This window comes from Chlorocebus sabaeus, chromosome 14, assembly GCF_047675955.1.
Source record: "Chlorocebus sabaeus isolate Y175 chromosome 14, mChlSab1.0.hap1, whole genome shotgun sequence".
NCBI classification, from domain to species: Eukaryota; Metazoa; Chordata; class Mammalia; order Primates; family Cercopithecidae; genus Chlorocebus; species Chlorocebus sabaeus.
In genome coordinates this window covers 46764888-46785006 of record NC_132917.1, presented here as the reverse complement: position 1 = coordinate 46785006, position 20119 = coordinate 46764888, and the positions used below count along the sequence as shown (strand labels likewise).

Genomic DNA, 20119 nt, shown 5'->3' with positions numbered 1-20119 from the left:
TGAGGGGCTATCTGCGGTGCTACAGGGAGAAGGAGGCTGCACCTCCCTGGCTGCGTGGGAAAGGATGCTGAGATTGATTACCAACCTCTGCCATGAGCAGGCAGGAGACCTACTGCCACCCCTGCTTCAGAGGTTCCCTGCAAGGACTTCTGTTGTCTCCCACCAAAACTGACTCCTGAATAAGCCAGCACCGCCGGCACCCCACATTACCACTTTGAAGTTCTGAGTTGCTTTGGTCTCCACAGTCCGCAGCACCTCCCGGAGCTCTCTCATGCCCTTCACGATGTTCCTGGTGGGAGGATGGCAGAAGTAGAGTTGTTACCAGCCTAGCTCGCAAAGAAGGATGCTCTCAGCATACCAGCAGATCCCAGGAGGAGCTGCCTGCTAGAGTTTTATTTGAACACATTCGATAACTGGAGTAAAAAGTTAGAGTTGTAACACCAGGACTTTAGAGGCCCAGGACATCAACAAAAAGGAAGGAGGATCCCTTTTCCCCTAGTCCCTTCCCCTCTTTCCCCCCAGCAACTTGGGCTTCCAGTTTACCACCAAAGGGGTACCAAGATTGAGTATCTCAAACAAGGTGTGACCTTGGCCCAGGAGCCTTGGGCTGGTGACTTTCTGACCTGAGTCAGCCTCAAATTTTCCAGCTTCACTTGCTGTATCTGGTCAATGCTGGATTCCATCCTCCCCTCTCTGTCCCTAGTACCATGACCCCAGGCTGGCCTGCCTCACCTTGAGCCTTGATGACCACACCAGCCAGTCTCACCACTTCCAGTCAGCCTTCTGTGCCTTGCAATAGTTTTAAAGCTTTTAAAAGTGTGAGCCATAGTGAGAAATACATCTCACATTGCAACCCAGTATCCACACACACTTCCCTGACATAAAACCGAAGTTTCTCGACACAATACCCATCTCTCCGATGTGCAATCAACACTGAGGTTTTCCATTTTCCTTCTCCCTCTACCTCCGTTTTGTAACATGCTGGCTGCAGCCCACTAAATAGATCTTGCATTCCCACTAACAGGTTGTGGCCTGCAATGTGAAAAACTGCTCCCACTGCGCCTTGGGGGTTTAGTGGATGCAGGAAGGTCACCTGGATTCTCTCAAATCCAGCCCTATAGTGGTCCCAGGGCTCACAGAATCCAGTCTAGGTCCTCAGCATAGCGTCTGAGGCTGTAGGGTCTGCCCCTCACCTTTCTCCCACCTCAGCCCCCAGCACTCGGGCAAGTCCTGTCTGAACGACCGCAATCCCCTATATCAAGTCTCGGCACTGGCTTCTTCCACTGCCTTACACAGCCTTTCCCCACTTCATCCTTCAAAAGCAAGTTCCAACGTCACCTCCTCCACGAAGCCTCCCCAGACCCCTCCCCATGTTGCCCTGCCTGTTAATTCCTCTTGTGAAGCAAGTAAAACCTCTCAAGGTCATTTTCCACCTGCAGGTCTGACCACTGCACACTGTGGCCTCCTGAGGGCCAGGCACATCACTCCCACGTTCCTAAAGCTCCGCCCAGCAGCTCCTGCCACATAGCACATGCTCAGGAAAGTGCGAGGGCTGCCCTGCTTATCCGCTCAGGGGGTTCCCTGGATCACACCACACAAGGGAAAGCAGAGGGTGCTGGGCAGCGAATTTAGAAAAATTAAGATTACAGAGGGTGAACAGCCCAAACTGGCAGCCAGGAAAGTTACATAAGCCCTTGCTTCAATTTCATGCACAAAACAGGCTCCTGGGGGCTTTGGGGCCTGGCAGCCATGAAAGGACACATTTGCAGATCAAGTCCCTCGCCTTCTGGAAAGCTCTGGCCTCAGGACATGCAAGCAAAAACCATGCAAACTACCAACATTACCAACACAGACCCTTGTCTTCAGAGTTGAGAATGGAGACTCTTGGGGTAGGATCAGAGTCACGATGACCTTCCCTAGCCTGCCAAGTGCTCTGAAGACCTGGGAGTGGCAAGCAGGACAGGGAACCTCAGCCTCCTTAGAGACCATCAAGTCTGGGTACGGTCTGTAAAATGAGGACTTCACTTAGCTCAGTGTCTCCCAGACTTCTGTAGACTGCATACCTCATTCACCATGTTTACTACTAGCTGCCTATCACCAGTACTATTATTTATGTCATACTTTTCCTTATATCTTTCTTCTTCTTTTAAGGTGAGTAGATAACTCACCTTCCCTTAATAATAACAGAAGTATTTTTTAAAAGTTAGTGTGCACATCACTTAAAACCACATTGTATGTCACTAGAAGTACTCGTCCCACACTCCAAGAAATGATAATTTATTTTATTTATTTGCAGAGATGAGGTCTCGCTATGTTGCCCAGCCTGGTCTTGAACTCCTGGACTAAAGTGATCCTCCCACTTCAGCCTCCCAAAGTGCTGGGATTACAGGCATGAGCCACTACCACACCTGGACAGAAATGATAATTCAGACAAGAGAGCCTCAAAATGTGGTACTTGGACTAGTAGCATCGGTATCCCAGGGACTTGTTAGAAATGCAAATTCTGAGACCCCCACCCAGACCTGCTGAATTAAGGACTCTGGGGTGGGCCAGGTGTGATGGCTCACGCCTATAATCCCAGCACTTTGGGAGGCTGAGGCTGGCAGATCACTTGAGGTCAGTAGTTCGAGACAAGCCTGGCCAACATGGTAAAAACCCCATCTCTACTAAAACTACAAAAATTAGCTGGGTTGTGGTGGTGCCCGTGCCTGTAGTCCCAACCTCTGGGCCTATGGCCTGCTCCCCAGCTCTGGGTTATTTCCCGAGACAGAGGCCCCAGTGGAACCAAAGAAGCTTCCTGTGGGGGGCCCGGGCCTGTCCTTGGGCCTGGTTTATCTACCAGGAAGCCTGTTCTTCTGTCCTCTGTGGGGCTGGGGGCTGGTAGGAGGAAGGTGGTCACAAAGCTGAAGGGTCCCATAGGCCAGGCCAGCTTAGGGGACAGCCCAGCACCAGCCACCAACAGAAGACAGGGAAAAGACAGACTGCAGTAAACTGAGTAAAAAGACAGACCTCATGAGCTCCCGGAAGAGAAAAGAACTGGCTGATTCTGGGATATCAGTCTAAGACAACCCTGGCAGCTGGGCCCAACAGCAGCAGGCTGAAGAGGGCTGGACTCCCGGGCTGCCTAGGGCCCTGTGGCCCAGAGGAGGCTGGCAGGTCCTGGGACCTGCTACCAAGAGGCCAAAGCCAAGAATGACTGTGGCCCCTTCTTCCCACTCCACCGCAAGGACTGTCCTCTCTCTGCATTGCCGAATGAGCTCAGCCTTTAGCCTTTACATCATCAACGCTCTTGCACCAGCAGACTGGCATTACCTGGAAGCTTGGGAGAAACGCAGACTCCCCTCCAAAACACACACACACACACACACACACACACACACACACACACACACTCTCTCTCTCTCAAGGAATCCGCACATCAGCATTGCATCTTATGCATTTTAGGATTCTGTGTCTAAAAGTTGTGTCTTTTTACTACTTTCAAATCTGTAAGGGATTCTGGTATACAAGCTCCCAGGAATTCTTTAGCAAACCAAATAATCACCTTCAGGGATGTTTTGGGTAAATCCCAATTTTTATTGAATGCCCTTCAAGAAAAAAAAAAAAAAATTACAGAGATCCCAGTGTCCAGGGCTGTACAGGGAGAGATCCGGGGTCCCAGCTAACACTGACCTGGGAATGCCCCTCTGCCTCAGCTTACCCCTCTGAGAAATGAGAAGGCACACGATGGGGCTTCTCCAGGGCTCTGCAGATGGCCATGAGCCTGAGCAATCACGTCACAGCTCTGAAGCTGCCAGTGCCAGGTGGAGCTGGGGCTTTTCCGAGCCATTCCTGGCTGCCCTGCCAGAGGCCAGCTTGAAAGATCTCTTTGTTCTCGTCTCTCATGCTGACCTTTCTGAGCAAAGCTGCCCACTTTTAACAATATCCAAACAGGGCCTCAAACAAACCCTGGCCCAGAAACAGCCTGCGTGGGGAGAAGCCAGGAAGCCATTTATTCCAAGTCAAGGAAAGCCTGGTTGGCCAGTAACAGAAAGAGAGATGTGGGTGTGATGATGGGTCAAGGACACGGCTCACCTTAGGGGAGCCTCTAGGTGGGATGTGCAAGGGGCTGGCAAGCTCCCCAGGCCCCTAGGCGGCAGCAGGCAGTGCTGCACGTTTCACAGAGCCCTTCCTTTGCCTCACTCAGTCCGTGCAGCTTCCCATGAGGTTGGTGAGGGAGGTAGGCTTCATTATCCCAGTACCAGCACAATGTGTGGTGCATAGAAGGTGCTCAAGAAATGATCACTGAATAAATAAATCCCTAGGTTCCAACAGGAAAAAGAGAGCCTGGAAGATGCCTACCTTTCCAGGCTGTCACTTATGTAAAGGGAGAGGCAGGCTTACGGCAGGCACAAAGGGGTTCAGATTTTCCTTTCTTTGCACTCTGAGACCTCTGAGAAAGACAACACCTGTCTCTTGACCCAGCATGGTTACATTTTCTTTTCCTGACCATGTAAACTCCAGAACTCCTGGGACTCAATTTGCCAAGTCTTTACAAAGTGCCAGCTGCCTACCAAGTGCCTGGTCATCAGCTCTGCTCACAATAGAGCTTGGCCAAGTGTTTTCCATACAGTAAGTGTTGAAAAAATATTTGGGGAAGACTGGGTTTGAGCTGAAACAGAGAATGAGAAACTACATGGAACTGATGGCTGAATGGCACCTAAACAGATACTAGTGCCTATGGCCCTGGCCAGATGTCCCCATTTCAGGGCCAGTACTGCTAACTGTGTATGAAAGGTTACCGGTCAAAGACCCAGAAGAGCATAGCCAGTTGGCAGATCCCAACAGCTGAACGGATGAATCAGGGGACAAGGTCAGGTGAAGTTCAAATGGTCATCAAACTGTTCGCTCCTGTTGCAGACCCAAATTCTCTGTTTCAAACAGAGGATTCCTCTTCACTCCCAGCCCAGAATAGGGCTGTGACATTTCCCTCCTGTGGCACTGAGGATGTCGTCCAGGTGCCGGGCTCTTTCCTTTCTAGTGAGGTGGGGGATGGAAGTGGGGAAGGTTGAGGAGGTGGTGCTAAGAGTGGACAAAGGCTGTGCATTCAGAGAGGCTGGAATGGGCCTCAGAGGTTACCCTGTGCCCCAAAGCATGACACAGAGCACCAGGAGGCTCTCAGAACGGGATTCACTGCTGGGTGACTGTGGCCCCGGAACCCCAGATTTGTGAGAACAGTCTGACTCCTGTCCTCCCCTAGCCCTGCAGATACCAGGTGGCTGCTAGAACAAGGCAAAATTACTGATGGAACCCCTCATGGGGGTCATGGCAAACAGCAGGCTGGGCTTTCTAAGGTGCCTTTGCTGCCTCTCCAACTTGGCATCCAGCTGGAAAGGTGGAGCGCGCACACGCACACACACACACACACACACGGAAAGGGACAGTGCTTTCATACGCCTGAACAACCTGCCAAAGTCCTGGGGAACTCCCTTAGAAAACACATCCACTCCCTTCTCTATTGTTTGATTTTGGTGCAGTGAGCACATGTTGCTTTACAAACTTAAAAAAATTACAAGAACAAGCACAAAACATACAGCCCACCTGGTTCAACGTGCATGGACCAAGCTCACTCTGGGCCCAGGGCAAAGAATAGCTGCTGCCAGGTCTAGGCGGAAGGAAGGGAAAAACCAACTCAGAGAGAAATGGTCTGTTGCCCACTCTGGGTAAAGGAACAGAGTCGGCTCATGTTCTTGTTCTTGGGAGATGCCCAGGCACTCGTCCTAGTGCAGTCAGAGCCACTGACAGGGACAACTAGCTTCCCTGGCACTGAAAGGTCCCCCCCTGCCCTTCCAGGCCCCCACTGCTTCACCCCTGGAGCAGTTTCATGTAAAACAAAACCAAGCTTATTTCTGGAGCCTCCCCTATAGTTTGAGCCCTGGGCCCAGCGGCCATTGCCCACCTCCCAAAAAAACATGTCAGAAAGGTGCCCCCTCCTGGCAACCAGGTGGCCGAACTGCCTGGGGCGAGGCTCCAAACAGAGTCCACGGCTGCCCTCTAGTGGTGGTAAGGGAAAGAGATGCCCTCCACCCCCACCCAGCGCTGGCTCCTTTGCACTGGGGCCTCCTAATTCCTGATGGCCCTTTCAGGCCTGTGCCTTCAGTTCTAGCTCAATTAGGAACCCTGTCATCAGCCACAGAGCAAGGGGCAAGAGCCATCTGGGGGAATCAGCCGCTGAATCAATAGGGCAAGGCTCCTGGAGGAAATTAACATCCCTCAGACATCCTGATGTGGAACTGAGTAGCAGTCTCAGGCTTAGCCAGAGAAGGGGAGGCTCAGGCTTTCCTGAAGCTCCAAGGAAAGCGTCTGGGGTCCAGCAATTGCCACCCACCATACACAGTGGACAACAGCACACTCTTTAAATTAGGTCAAGTCCTCAATGGGAGGGATAAGCTGAACTCTGGGGGGGGACACTGCCTGTGGCCATCTAGCTCCACCCTGTTCTCAGCAGGGTCTCCTTAGGCTCGCTGGCAGCTGGGTCCACCCAGGCCCATGTGGGAATGAGCTCAAGCAGGAGGCACGCTCCACCATCTCTCCCTCTCCCTGGGCCCCTGAGGAACTGCAGCACCTCTGCTCCACTCTTGGCCCCTTGGGGTGAACTGCTCCTCAGACACCTTCAGGGTCCACCCCAGCCCAGGCAGCACCCCCACCTCTCTGCTCTTTCCCTCCCAGCACAGAGCACTGCCTGACCGTTTCCACCACAGGCTCCCCTCTGGGATGGTCACTCCACCACGGGAGGGGACCTCCTCCTGGCCACAGCTTGAACCCCGCAGTGAGGGCCGGGCGTCTGGCCCATAGCAGGCACTCGGAGGCAACCCGGGACAGGAACTGAGGGCCTTTCTCTGGGCTTCATCACCTAAACCTGACTCCCCTCATGGGGTAGTGAGCTCCCTGAACACCGAGAAGGGTTTCTCCCTGCTTCCCAAACATCCCAAGAGCCCAGGCGGGCAGGATGGAATGTAACCAGCAGAAAATGCTGCCCTGACTCCGCAGCCCTTTAACAGACCGTTCAGAGCTGCCCTAATGCAGATGAGCTGATGTCAGTATCTGACAGGTATTCTGCTTCTAGCACCTTAAGCTAAGACAGTGGTTCTCAACTGGGGGCAACTGTGCCCCCACCCAGGGCATGTGCCAATGTCTGGAACCATTTCCAGTGTCACTTTTGGCCAGGGGGAGTGGGGGCAGTGGGGGAAGTGGAGGGATGGTGTTCCTGGCATCTAGTGGGTGGAAGCCAGAGATGTTGCTAAAACCTACAATGTATAGGAGAGCCCCACAATGAAGTTACCTGGCTCAAAATATCAACAGTGCTGAGGCTGAGCAACCCTGGGCTAAGATATCTTTATATTATTTTTTAACTTCCTAACAAATATATTAAAAAAATACTGGAACTGACGATTCACCTACGAGGATATCACTGTGCCCAAGGGACAATGTGGTACTACACAGGCTCACTGATGTAGACATGCCGTGGTGCCGTGGGCTGGACAGACCCAGCTTCAGCACCAGGCTCATGGGGTTTACATTTGTGAGTTCCGACTTTGGGCGAGTTACTTAACCTCTCCTTTCTTCAGTAAAATGGGGATTTTATTAGTTCCTGCTTCACAGGATTATACAGAAAGGCATTCACATTCAGCCTGGCATGGAGTAAGTATTCAACAAATATTAGCCACAATTATGAGGAAAGGCGCACGGAAATTATTTACAGCCCAGCCAGGCACACAGGCTGCAACTCCAGCTCCTCTGGGCTGGATGGGCCACAGGAAATAGACAGAGGGGCTGAGTAATGGCCACGTGTCCTGGGACTGCTACTTACACGCCAAGACTTTCAAGACTTTCAAATGTTTGGGCTGTTTCCTTGAAAAGAAATGATGACTCAATTTCTACCCCTCTTCAGGGTGGTGAGGTTGGGGCGGGGTGGAGCCAGGATCCTGGCTGTAAGGACCAAAATGTGTGCCTCAGGAAGAAAGAAGAGGAAGGGAGGGGGTGGAGCTACCGCAACAGAAAGTGACTGAAATTGCTTGGGCGTTCTGGGGGGTGATGGTGAGTCAACCCCTCCGCCCACTGCTGCATTGCATACACACAGACCCACAACCCTCCCGTGGCTTCTGCTGCATTGCATACACACAGACCCACAACCCTCCCGTGGCTTCTGCTGCATTGCATACACACAGACCCACAACACTCCCGTGGCTTCTGCTGCATTGCATACACACAGACCTACAACACTCCCGTGGCTTCTGCTGCATTGCATACACACAGACCCACAACCCTCCCGTGGCTTCTGCTGCATTGCATACACACAGACCCACAACCCTCCCGTGGCTTCTGCTGCATTGCATACACACAGACCCACAACCCTCCCGTGGCTTCTGCTGCATTGCATACACACAGACCCACAACCCTCCCGTGGCTTCAGCACAGAGTGCAGAAGGGGAAGCAGGCTCTGGGAAGGGCGGGACCACCCCCAAGAAGGGGAGACACCCTTTGAGAATGGTGATTCAGGGTCCCAGAGAGGTGGGAGTCAGCACACCGTGGATCGGCTCTATGCTCCCAGCCATCACCAGGCCCTGGCTTCTCCCACACACCCATGCGCTCCCCAGGCTGTCCTTCCACGCCCCCAAATTTGGAAATGGCATGAGTTTTCAGGCCGCTCAGGCTCGAAGCTGGAATCCCAGTGGGTGAGCTCGGGCAAGTGACTCAACCTCTCCAAGCCTCCCTCACTAGTGAATGGGGTCACCTGGCCTTCCCAGAGCACTGTACACCAAACACATGGTCCAGCCAGGCCCGCAGCAGAAGCTGGTCTCTCTCCCCTCTTTCCCTCCTGGCTGTCCTTGATGTTCACCTTAAAGTCATACCTGCAGAAAATTCAGCTGTGGGGAAGGGGAGCAGGCAACCCCTACAGGTGGCTGTGGGGGGGCTCTCAATGGAGAGGAAGTTAATAGCTGTGAAAATACTCCAGGTGTTTTGCATTCCTTCCCTCTCACTGGACCCTTGCACCCTCTGGGACATGGACAAACAGAAGCACTTAGAGGGGAGGAAGCCAACTACAGGGGGCAGATGGGGAACCTGTTCAGGGCCACAGAGTAGCCTCCACCCCCGGGGCCTCACCCTTACTTCCTCCAGATGGCGAGAGCACCCACCAAAGTTTTCACACCAGAAGCTGGGACATAGCACCTGCAGGGCATGAGCATCCTTGGGGAACCCACACTAGGTTAGCAGCACCCCAAGGGTGGTGGCCCAGGGGCTCAGTAACAGAATTCCTGCTGTGGGTAGGTAGCCTATCAGATAAGACCGCCAGCTAAGAAAGTCAGCCGGGCGGGCCCTGCGCACAGAATCCTGGCTCTACTGAGGACAAGTCACTTTTGTTCCCTGTGCCTCGATTTCCCATCTGTGAAGCAGGGATGCTAACTATGGCGTTTCCCTCAGGGAATACTGGCAGGACTAACACATATGCAGGTGCCTGGTGTGAATTTAGCACTTCCTAAGGGGCATGCATTATCCTAAGAAATATCCCTGAAATGGATGAATGAAGGAGATGGAGTATTGAAATTAGAACTGTCCCCTCCCCACCCTCCCCACTCCAGGAAGCTTTCATAGATAAGAACAGCCCCTCTGGCCTTCGTGCCTATGCAGGTCCTTGGGAGGGAGGAATTGAGGACTCCTTAACCTCTGTAGTGCAGGGGCCAGCAAACTGTTTTTCTCTAAAGGGCAAATAAAGACAGCAAATTTTACAGACTTTCCCATAAGGTCCCAAATGCGGCTACTCAAGTCTGTGGTGAGATTATATGTAAATGAATGGGCATGGCTGTGTTCTAACAGAAGTTTATTTACAAAAAAACAGGTGGCAGGCCACCTCTGCCTTACAGGCACAACTGCCCCAGGTCCTCATCATAAATTACTGAGGAGTTAGAATGGTGACCCCTGCTCCTCCCAAATCTCCCGCAGGCAGAGCTGAGGACGACCTCTCTTCGGGTCCCCCAGACTCATCCCTGGGAGCTCACAACTGGCAGAAGGAGACAAGGGGGCTCCAAGTAGCAGCCGTGGGGGAGTGGTGGTCTCCAGCTTCAACTGCCGGGCCATGAAAACAGGAACTAGGACTCCGGACCACTGTTTCTCTGAAACCAAAGCTCAGCAACCAAAAAAGGATCAAAAAAGCAGATGGTGGAGGTGGAGCAAGGAAGCTGCACTTCTCAGTGCCCCTGGGCTGTCCTCAGCCCCACCTCTGGCACAGGTGGTTCAAGGAGCCCAGGACTCCACAGTGGGTCCTACCCTTGCGGGTGAACTGCCTTCTCTCCCAGCCTCCACAGTCACACATTCCAAACAGAGACACCACCACCTCCCTGGCCTACCACTTGAGAAATTACAGAAAGAAAACAAAAGGTGGCTCATGTTTGGGCCAGCAGCCTGTCTAGCTATGGACTACACAAAAATAATAAAAACAAATGATAATACTGGCTTTGATTTTCCTTTTCTTTTCCTTTATTTGTATTTTTTTTTTTTTGAGACAGGGTCTTGCTGTGTTGCCCAGGCTGAAGTGCAATGGCGTCATCATGGCTCACTGCAGCCTCGATCTCCTGGGCTCAAGCAACCTTCCTATCTCAGCCTTCCGAGCAGCTAGGACCACAGGTGCACACCACGATGTCCAGCTAATTAAAAATAATTTTTTTTGTAGAGACGGTCTCACTATGTTGTCCAGGCTGGACTCAAACTTGTGGGCTCCAGCAATCCTCCCACCACGGCCTCCCAAAGCTGTGGAATTACAGGCATGAATTCTAGGCAGCTGTGATCTACCAGGCACCCTGGTGGGTGGGTGGGTGGGTGTTCACATATAATATGATCCCCACAACAACGCTATGAGAAGGCAGGCATGGTCCTCACCACCACCTTACAGGTAAGGAAAGCAGAGGTTCAGAGAGCTCAAGGGACTTGCCCATGCACACACATGCTTGTCATAAGAGCTGGGATTCACTCCCAGGGGTGCTGACTCCACAGCTGTGCTTCTTACTCTCCTGTCTGCCAGGCATGAGGAGAGAAAGAGAAGCAGCCTGTTTCCCAGTTGGAAGGGGCCCTTCCAACCTATTCTTTTTTTTTTTTTTTTTTCTTGACACAGGGTCTCACTCTGCTACTCAGGCTATAGTGCAGTGGCACAATCACAGCTCATGGAAACCTCCGCCTCCCAGGCTCAGATGATCCTCCCACCTCAGCCTCCCAAGTAGCTGAGACTACAGGCGCATGCCACTAAGCCTGGCCCATTTTGTTTATTTTTTGTAGAGACAAAGTCTCCCTATGTTGCCCAGGCTGGCCTCAAACTCCTGGACTCAGGCGATCCTCCCGCCTCAGCCTCCCAAAGTGCTGGGATTACATATGTGAGCCACTGCTCACGGCTCCTTCCACCCTAATCTTTCCATTTGGAAGATAAGGACGTGCAGTTCCTGCCCCCACAACAGCAAGGGCAGGGTGGAGAGAAAGAGAAGGAAGAGGACATAGGCCTCCCCTGGGCCAATGGTCCTGCTAGGGCAGGTCTGCCTCCCCAAGGCCCAGGTCCACCTGCCTACTGCAGTCATCACAGCCACTGCCTCCTGGAAGTGACGTCACCATGGCCTGTTCCACATTCTGGACAAACAACTCCACCTCCTTCTCTTCCAGCCAATTGAGAACTCAAGCTTAAGGTTACTGATATTCAGCTCTGTTGGGCAGGGATACCTGCTAGATGGAAAAGCTGCCTGGGCCAGACCTGTGTGCTTTGGTCAGAATGCTCCCCTGGCAGTCCCAGAGCACCTGGAGACCCATTCCAGACAAGGGCACCACATCGAACAGCCAGCAGCTTCACAGGCCTTTGCTGCCTCCTGGAGATGCATGACTCACCTTCAGGCTCCAGTTCTAGAGAGTCTCAGAGGTCTCCAATCCATTGTTTCCCAAACTTATTTGGCCATGGACCCTCTCCTGCAGATTCCTGCTGTCCTACAATCCTCAGCCTCATCCCACCCTCTTTGCCCCTCCCAGACTCCTCCCATTTCCCCTGTCCCCACCAGGGCCCAGATCAAGCCTGACCTGCCACAAGTCCACTATGTGCCCAGCCCCACATAGCCCTGAGCCCACCTGCAGGAGTGGACTTGGCCCACCTCCTCCTCGACCCCCACATCAAGCAACTTTGTGGGGAAGGGAGATAAGCAGGAAGGAAAGAGGCTCACAGCCAAGCCTGGGTGGAAAGAGCAAGCTACAAGCAGTGTGTCCTCTAGGATACTATTTTGTGGTGGTTGTTGAAAAAAAAAAACATCTGTGTATCTATGCATAGAAAAACATGAAAGACATGTATCAAAATATTAAAAGTGACTATTTAAAGTTGGGGGATAGATCAGCAAATTTTTTCTGTCAGGGGCCAGAGAGGGGCTGAAGGTTGAGGTGATCACCAGTGGCCAGTGATTTAATACAACATGCCTACATAATGGAGCAGCCATAAAAACCCAAAAGCACAGGGCTTGGAGAGCTTCCAGGTTGCTGGACATGCAGCAGTGGTGCATCCGGAGGGGGCCTGGATGCTCCGCATGCCTTCCGCATACCTAACCCTATGCACCTCTTCCACCTGGCTAGGCTGTACCATTTTATGTGGTACTGTACACCAGTCATCTAGCAAGTAAACTGCTCTCCTGGGTTCCATGAGCTCCTCTGCAACTTATGGAACCAACTTCTGTCTGTTTGTAGCCAATTCAGACAGAAGTTGCTGGTAATCTGGGGACCTGCTACTTGTGACTGGTGTCTGCTATGGAAGGCAGTCTCTCAAGGGACTGAGCCTCTGTGCCCCTCCCAGACCCCTTCCATTTCCCCTGCCCCTGCCAGGGCCCAGATCAAGCATCAGAGGTGAATTTAATTGTAGGAAACCCAGCTGGTGTCAGAGAACTGGTTGTGAGTGGGGGAAAAAAACCCCACATTTGGTCACAGAAATGACCTGTGTTGTACTGAGTATAAAGTAGGGCCAGGCACAGTGGCTCACGCCTGTAATCCCAGCACTTTAGGAGGCTGAGGCAGGAGATCACTTGAGTCCAAGAGTTTGAGACCAGCCTGGGCAACAAAGTGCAACTCCCTCTCTACAAAAAATACAAAAAATTAGCCAGGTGTGATGGTGCATGCCTGTCGTCCCAGCTACTCAGGAGGCTAAGGTGGGAAGATCACCTGAGCCCAGAAGGCGGGAGTTGCAGTGAGCTGAGATCACACCATTGCACTCCAGCCTGGATGTCAGAGCAAGATCTGTCTTTAAAAAAAAAAAAAGAGAGAGAGTATCAGGTAGAAGAAAACAGTAAGTTTGCTTTATTCTACTAAACAAGTTGTGGCGAAAAGAAAGAGAGATCAGACTGTTACTGTGTCTATACAGAAAGAAATAGACATAAGACACTCCATTTTGTTCTGTATTTGAGATGCTGTTAATCGGTGACCCTACTCCCAACCTTGTCCTTGCAAGAGACATGTGCTGTGGTGACTCAAAGTTTAACGGATTTTGGGCTGTGCAGGATGTGCTTTGTTAAACAAGTGCCTGAAGGCAGTATGCTTGTGAAAAGTCATCACTATTCTCTTAATCTCACGTACCCAGGGACACGTTCACTGCCAAAGGTCGCAGGGACCTCTGCCTAGGAAAACTAGGTATTGTCCAAGGTTGCTCCCCGTGTGATAGTCTGAAATATGGCCTCGTGGGAAGGGAAAGACCTATCGTCCCCCAGCCTGACACCCGTGAAGGGTCTGTGCTGAGGAGGATTAATATAAGAGGAAAGAAGGCCTCTTGGCAGTTGAGATAGAGAAAAGCATCTGTCTCCTGCCCGTCCCTGGGCAATGGAGCATCGAGGTGTAAAACTCGATTGTATGTTGTTTACTGAGAAAGGAGAAAACCGCCTTAGGGCTGAAGGTGGGATGTGCTAGCGCAATGCTGCTCTTTATGCACTAAAAAGGTTTATGGAGATATCTGCATATGCGTCTCAAGGCACAGCACTTTTCCTTAAACTTATTCATGTCACAGAGATCTTTATTCATATGTCTTACTGCTGACCTTCTCCCTACGATGATCCTATTATCCTGCCACTTCCCTTTTTCTAAGATGGTAAAGGTAATGATCAATAAATACTGAGGGAACTCAAGAGACCCAGGAGCAAAAGCCTACGGAAGGCATTCCAGGCACTGTGGCTCTTAGATCTCAGATAGGCCAGTATTCCGAAGGACCTCAACACAACCCACAGGAAAACAAGCATTTCTGCTGCCTTGTCAGCAGGGACAGCCACAGCCCTGGTGTGACGCCAGAACTTTACCTCTACCATACTTTCCCTCATCCCTCACCACTCCTTAAAAGCTGGAATGAACAGATATCTGCCTTCCCATTGGGTTTTTGGGGAGCGTGAGGCTCAGAGGAACCAAATAACTTCATCCACACCGCAGACGACAGTGGACAAAACAAGATCCACTGGCCAGCTCACTATCCTTTGCTTTTTCAACAGCCCTCTACCCTACCCTCTTGAGATGCCCATTCCTGTTTCTCTTCTTGACAGTCTCCCCTGAGCACACACAGGCTTTATTGCTTCCGTGGCTTCCTGAAGCGTGGTCCTTCCCACTGAGAACGCCTCTGCACACTCCTGTCTGACAAGATGTGACACAAGCCAGTCCCCACTGATCCTCCTGGGAGAGGATGTGTGCACAGGCCAGAGAAGAGGGAGAGAGCAGCCTTAAGGCCACGTCAAAAGTCTCAGCCCAGGGGAATTGTTCCCACACTCATTCAACTACCAGTGACCTACCCCTTCTTCAGGTTTTTCACATAGGCGCTCTGGAGGGCAGCTTCCAGGAAGTAGGTGAGCTCATAGTCAACCGGGTGACAGCCTTTCAGATGCCTCGACGTGCTGTTATTTGTGGTCTGGGAAGGGGAACAGAGAGAGAGCCATTGTCTCAAAGTTCTGAAGCAGGGGGTCACTCAGCAAGAGGAGGTGGCCTCATCACCATCCCAGTCCCTGCTGTTCAGGGGCACATTGCTGCAATTCTCAGACCAGGCTCCATCTCACTTGCTTTAACTCAAAATATGTCTAAAGCATTCTCTCCCTATCCAACTGTTAGATGCCCACAAGCCCTGTGTTTTTTTTTTTTTTTTTTTTTTTTTTTTTTTTTTTTTTTTTTAAGAAACAGGGTCTTACTATATTGCCCAGGCTGATCTCGAACTCCTGGGCTTAAGCAATCCTCCCACCTCGGCCTCCTAAAGTGATGAGATTATAGGCATGAGCCACCACACTAAGCCCCTAATATTCATTCAACAATCACAGAGCTTTAAATTCATTAACTCACTTAGTCCTTAGAGCAGCTCTACTAAGCAGGAACAGTCATCATTTCCATTTCACAGGTGAGAACAGAGAGGGTCTCTTCCTGCCCCAAGGCCACTCAGGTTGAGGGGTGGTGGCAGAGCCAGCGCAGTCAGGTTCCCCTCTCCATTCTTACCCCCTACTGCAGGATGACTTCCCTGTCTGTACAGAGCCATGCTGAGCACTCGCTCTTCAACCAGACAGCACTCATTGTCTGAGCACGTGGTAGAGAGACCAATTCATGCAGCATTGCTGCCCTGTTCTGTGTATGCAAACCTCAGCTCCTACCAGACTTCACTCCCACAGGACAGGAGCTGTCTCCTTAGTCTCACTGCTGTCCACACCTCACCTCCAGTTAAGGAAAGAGAAGGGGAAATGAAACTCTTACAAAATCGCCACCCAAGCCCAAATCTTATTTATGTCTCACAACTGTCCTACAGGGCTGGTTTTATTTGCATTTCATCGATGAGGAAACTGAGGCTCAGAAAATGTCTAAGGTCAAAAGCGTAAATTAGACGTGGTGGCTCACATCTGTAATCCCAGCACTTTGGGAGGCCGAGGCAAGAGAATCACTTGAGGCCAGGAGTTCCAGACCATCCTGGGCAAAAGAGTGAGACTCTATCCCAATCAATCCATCAATAATAATTTAATGCATAAAGTCACAAAGCTGGTGTCAGTCTGGACCTCAAACTCAAGCCTAGCCAGGAACGGATTCCAGGCTATTTGCACTATGTATCAGTTAATTCATTCCACAAACATCTGAGTGCCTGCCAGGCACTGTACTGTCCCTGTCAAACAAGCATGGAACATCAGAACATCCAGAGAACTGAGACACCCCCTGGTTCCAGGAAAAGCTGAGGAACAATTACATCATTAACTGAGCTGTTGCTTAAAAGCCTCAGCCCTAACAGGGTCCTCCAGCCCAGCAAGACTGGCCTGCCTTCTGTATACCATTTCCTTTGTCTAATCTGAGGGGAAAAAAATCTGAGGCATCCGCCTCCTCTTTCAGAATTCAGAGTAGATTTAAGAGAGGGTCTTAGTTCCTTAGAGGTCAGGACTAGGTCTCAGGAGGGACACACAGCATTTCTGAGGGTGCACAAGGTTCTATGGCCTGCCCTCCCTCAACTTAAGATAACAACTATAGGGCCCCATTTGTCTGCCCACTGCTACCAGGCACTGATTCCGGCCCTGGACATCATCATCAGACATTTGATAGGGACAGTACAGTGCCTGGCACTATAGCTCATCCCCTTAATCCCCTTTTGAAAGTCCAAAGCCTAGGCTTCCAGATGAGCAGCAGATGTTATCTCTTCCATGAAAGTTTCCTCCCAACCACATGCAATGCAAACATGAAAAACTCCTAAAACACTACTACTGTCTAGCAGTGACCCATTCCTCTTTGGTGGAGGTCAGCTCAACCATGCTGAGTCTCTAAGTGGCCTCTGCCAGAGAACAGGCACTCAAGTCCTAGATTTGCTGAGCCCATCAGTCACTTCTCCTTTCCTCCTGAAGTCCAATCAAGGAGACATCTTCTAGAGCAGTGGCTGTCAGCAGGGGGGTGACTTTGCCCTCAGGGGACAGTTGTCAGTAACTGAAGACATTTTTGGTTGTCACACGAGGGGGATAGTGCTACTGGCATAGTGGGGAGAGGCCACGGATGCTGCTAAATATCCTATAATATACACGGCAGCCCCCCGCCCCCACCACCAACAAAGAATTCTCCAGTCCCAAATATCAACAGCACTGAGGTTGAGAATCCTGCTCTAGGGGAAATGACCTGGCCTGGGGTAGACTCCTCCAAAATGGCCCATCACAAAAATGGGTACCGGACTGACATTTTGGCATCTGCCAAGGCAGGTGAGGTGCAAGTGTCTCCTGGGCTCTAAGTCTCTCAGTCCATGACCACCTCCTCCTTCAGGGCACCAACCCTAATCTACTCTGCTCTAGAACCTTCCATCTAACATGTTAAATATCTACTCCACAGCATACCTAAGCATCACCCCCAATATCTTCCCTGCGAGCATTCAGAGCCACACTCCCTGGGTTCAAATCCTGCCAATACCACTTATTAATGAGGTAAGCTCTGGCAGGCTAACTCCTCCTCAACAGGGCCTATTTCATCCAGTCAGTGTGAGGGTTAAATCACAGAATGAATGTAAAGTGCTTGGAGTTGTGTCTGACACAAAAGCAGGCACTCAAGAAGGGCTAGCAGGATCTCTGTTGAATAGTTTCCTGTCCCCTTAGCATTGAACTAAGGACCCCTCATGGCATAGTATTAAGATGTGGAGGGAAAAAGAATAAAACGGAGGCCGGGCACGGGCCTATAATCCCAGAACTTTGGGAGACTGAGGCAGGCAGATCACCTGAGGTCAGCCTGGCCAACATGGTGAAACCCTGCCTGGCCAACATGGTGAAAACCATGTCTCTACTAAAAATACAAAAATGGTGGCAGATGCCTATAGTTCCAGCTACTCAAGAGGCTGAGGCAGAAGAATCACTTGAACCCAGAGGCGGAGGTTGCAGTGAGCTGAGATCGTGCCACTGAACTCCAGCCTGGGTGACAGAGCAAGAATCCATCTAAAAAATAATAATTAATAAAATGCATAAAAATTAAAAGCAAAAAAAAATAAATAAACCAGAGCCTCCCAGAAGGGGAAGGGCTGGGATACTTACCACAAACGCTGCTACCACCTGTACTTGACACCCTGCAGACAGTTAACCCAGACCCACCAAAGGGAATGGAGAGGGAGGGAGATCTGAAAACTGCCAGGGCCCTGGTGACCAGCTCTTTCACCAGCCTCTGAAAGGCTTGGAGAAGGAATCCCAAGATCCTGCTTCCCCACAGGATCCAGGGAGGAGCTTCTGGGACACGGAGAGCAGGGAAGGATGTCCAGCTGCAAGACCCAGGCGGACTCCACCCCTGCCAGGGAACGAATGGTGAGCAAATGATTCAATCTCCTAAAGCTCATCTATTAAACAGGGATAAGTACAACACCCACCTCAGGGGTGGCTGTGAGGAGTCAACAAGGTAATGGATACAAACAGGGCTGTCATGTTTGGTGCTGCAAGATGAGCTCACCAAGGAGTTCCTGGTGCCTAGCAGATGGCATGGACTCATCTATCTATTAAACTACTTTCCAGTAAAGAGTCTCATTCTAGTGGAATCAGTATACTATAATGAGTTCTCCAACCTATGAAGTAGAGTTCTTTGGGGGACAGAGAAGGTGCCTTCTAATTAGCACGCAGGTGACCTATGGGTTTAGTGGGATCTGTAGATACAGGTGCTCAATAGACAGCAGCTCCTACCACGGTGTTATTTCCAGCTCACCTTCTCCAATTCCTGCAGGAACACCTGAGCGATCCAGGATGCCCTCTCAAAACAGGTGATCACTTCCTCCTCCCTCTCCGTCAGGCGGAAGCGGGAAGCGATGGAGTTGGGTAGGCGTTCCAGAGAGAGGCCTGCAGGAGGAAGAGGGCGCCTCAGACCTGCCCTGCTCGGGCCCCCTGACTCCAGGCCCTCCCCATGGGCCCAGGGTGGGCTCATCCGAGGGGGCACACACTCTGGTGCAGCCAGGAGGAGGCGGAGGTCTGCGGAGGGGAGAAGGAAGCTGAAGCGACGGTGGTGTTAGCAGTGGCTGGGAGTAAGCGATGGGACAGCACGTGGGGAATCACATTGCATCACCCCAGCCCAACTCCCCGGGAAGCCACTCCTCACCCCTCCTCTGTAATGGAGTATCCCCATTTTTCTAAGCAAAAGGAGGTTTTTTAAAAAAACGTATTTTTTTCTTTCCTCTTTCCTTTTCCTGTTCCCCACTTCCTACTTAGCTCTTTAGAAATGCAAAACCTTTACCTTCCCTTCACCAGACACTCCCTACACAGCAAGCTTATCCATGTGCTGACTTAGAAGCTCCAGAGCCAGAACTTTCCCACCAGGAGACTGCCTCTAGAGATAACAGTCAATTCACATCCTCAAGTGTGACTGAGAAGGAACTCTCTCCCAACCGGAGAGTATCTTGAAGCAATGCTCACTTTACAACCTGGCTCTGCCCACGAAGGTGCCAGCTCGACTACCTGCTAGGTAAGGCACCAAGGCAAGTCATGCAGACCCTGCACCTGCTTGCTCCCTCCTCTGCATGGCATTCATGCCAAGTCCCCCTTTAAAAGCCCCGGCTTTTTGCCCAGGAAGTGAAGTGGTTATCTTTTAAGGCAGGAGCCTGTACCTCTTCCCCTAAGCTAAGCTTTGGAATAAAGTGACTTTCTTTATTCCAGACCTCACTCTTGTTAATTGGACTCTGCAAGTGGCGAGTGACTGAACTGCATTTCAGTTACAATTTTGGTGGCCCCTATGAGGACTGCAGCACACTTCGGATGACTGAGCCTATCAGCCTGGTTTCACTATCAGGCAAGGTGGGGGATGCCTGGGAGCGCCAGCTGCTCCTGGCTACTGGACTCTAGAATAGAAATGTTAAGGGGATTTCTCAGCAGCTGCCAAAATGTTCTTGTTTTGGGGAACCTCCCTTTCACCCCCTGGCATGACATCTGCTGCCTCCAATGCTTCACTGGTACAAAGAAAGTGACCTCTGAAGAAGCCAGCAACCCTGAAACTGCGTGAGCAAGCTAGACTCTACCTGATGTTTTTCTGTCTCTTCTGGGTGTCCCTGGGACTTCACTCTGTGAAGACTTGGCCGCTACTGGCATCATTTGGGCATTTTGAGCATTTCCATCTGTGGCACTATAGGGACTCAGCTGCCTGTCAAGGT

General features: G+C 51.3%; 1 protein-coding gene across 8 annotated transcripts in view; it reads right to left on the bottom strand.

The window, feature by feature from the left end:
* TTC7A (tetratricopeptide repeat domain 7A) overlaps window positions 1-20119 on the bottom strand; it is a 157175-nt gene that overhangs the window by 81898 nt on the left and 55158 nt on the right. For all 8 annotated transcript variants that reach the window (XM_038006895.2, XM_073022952.1, XM_073022951.1 and 5 more), the window contains 3 exons: window positions 18688-18818; window positions 14808-14923; window positions 211-289 (listed from right to left, as the gene is read on the bottom strand). In XM_038006895.2, the coding sequence (XP_037862823.2) occupies window positions 211-289; window positions 14808-14923; window positions 18688-18818 (326 nt within the window). The remainder of the gene's footprint in view (window positions 1-210; window positions 290-14807; window positions 14924-18687; window positions 18819-20119) is intronic.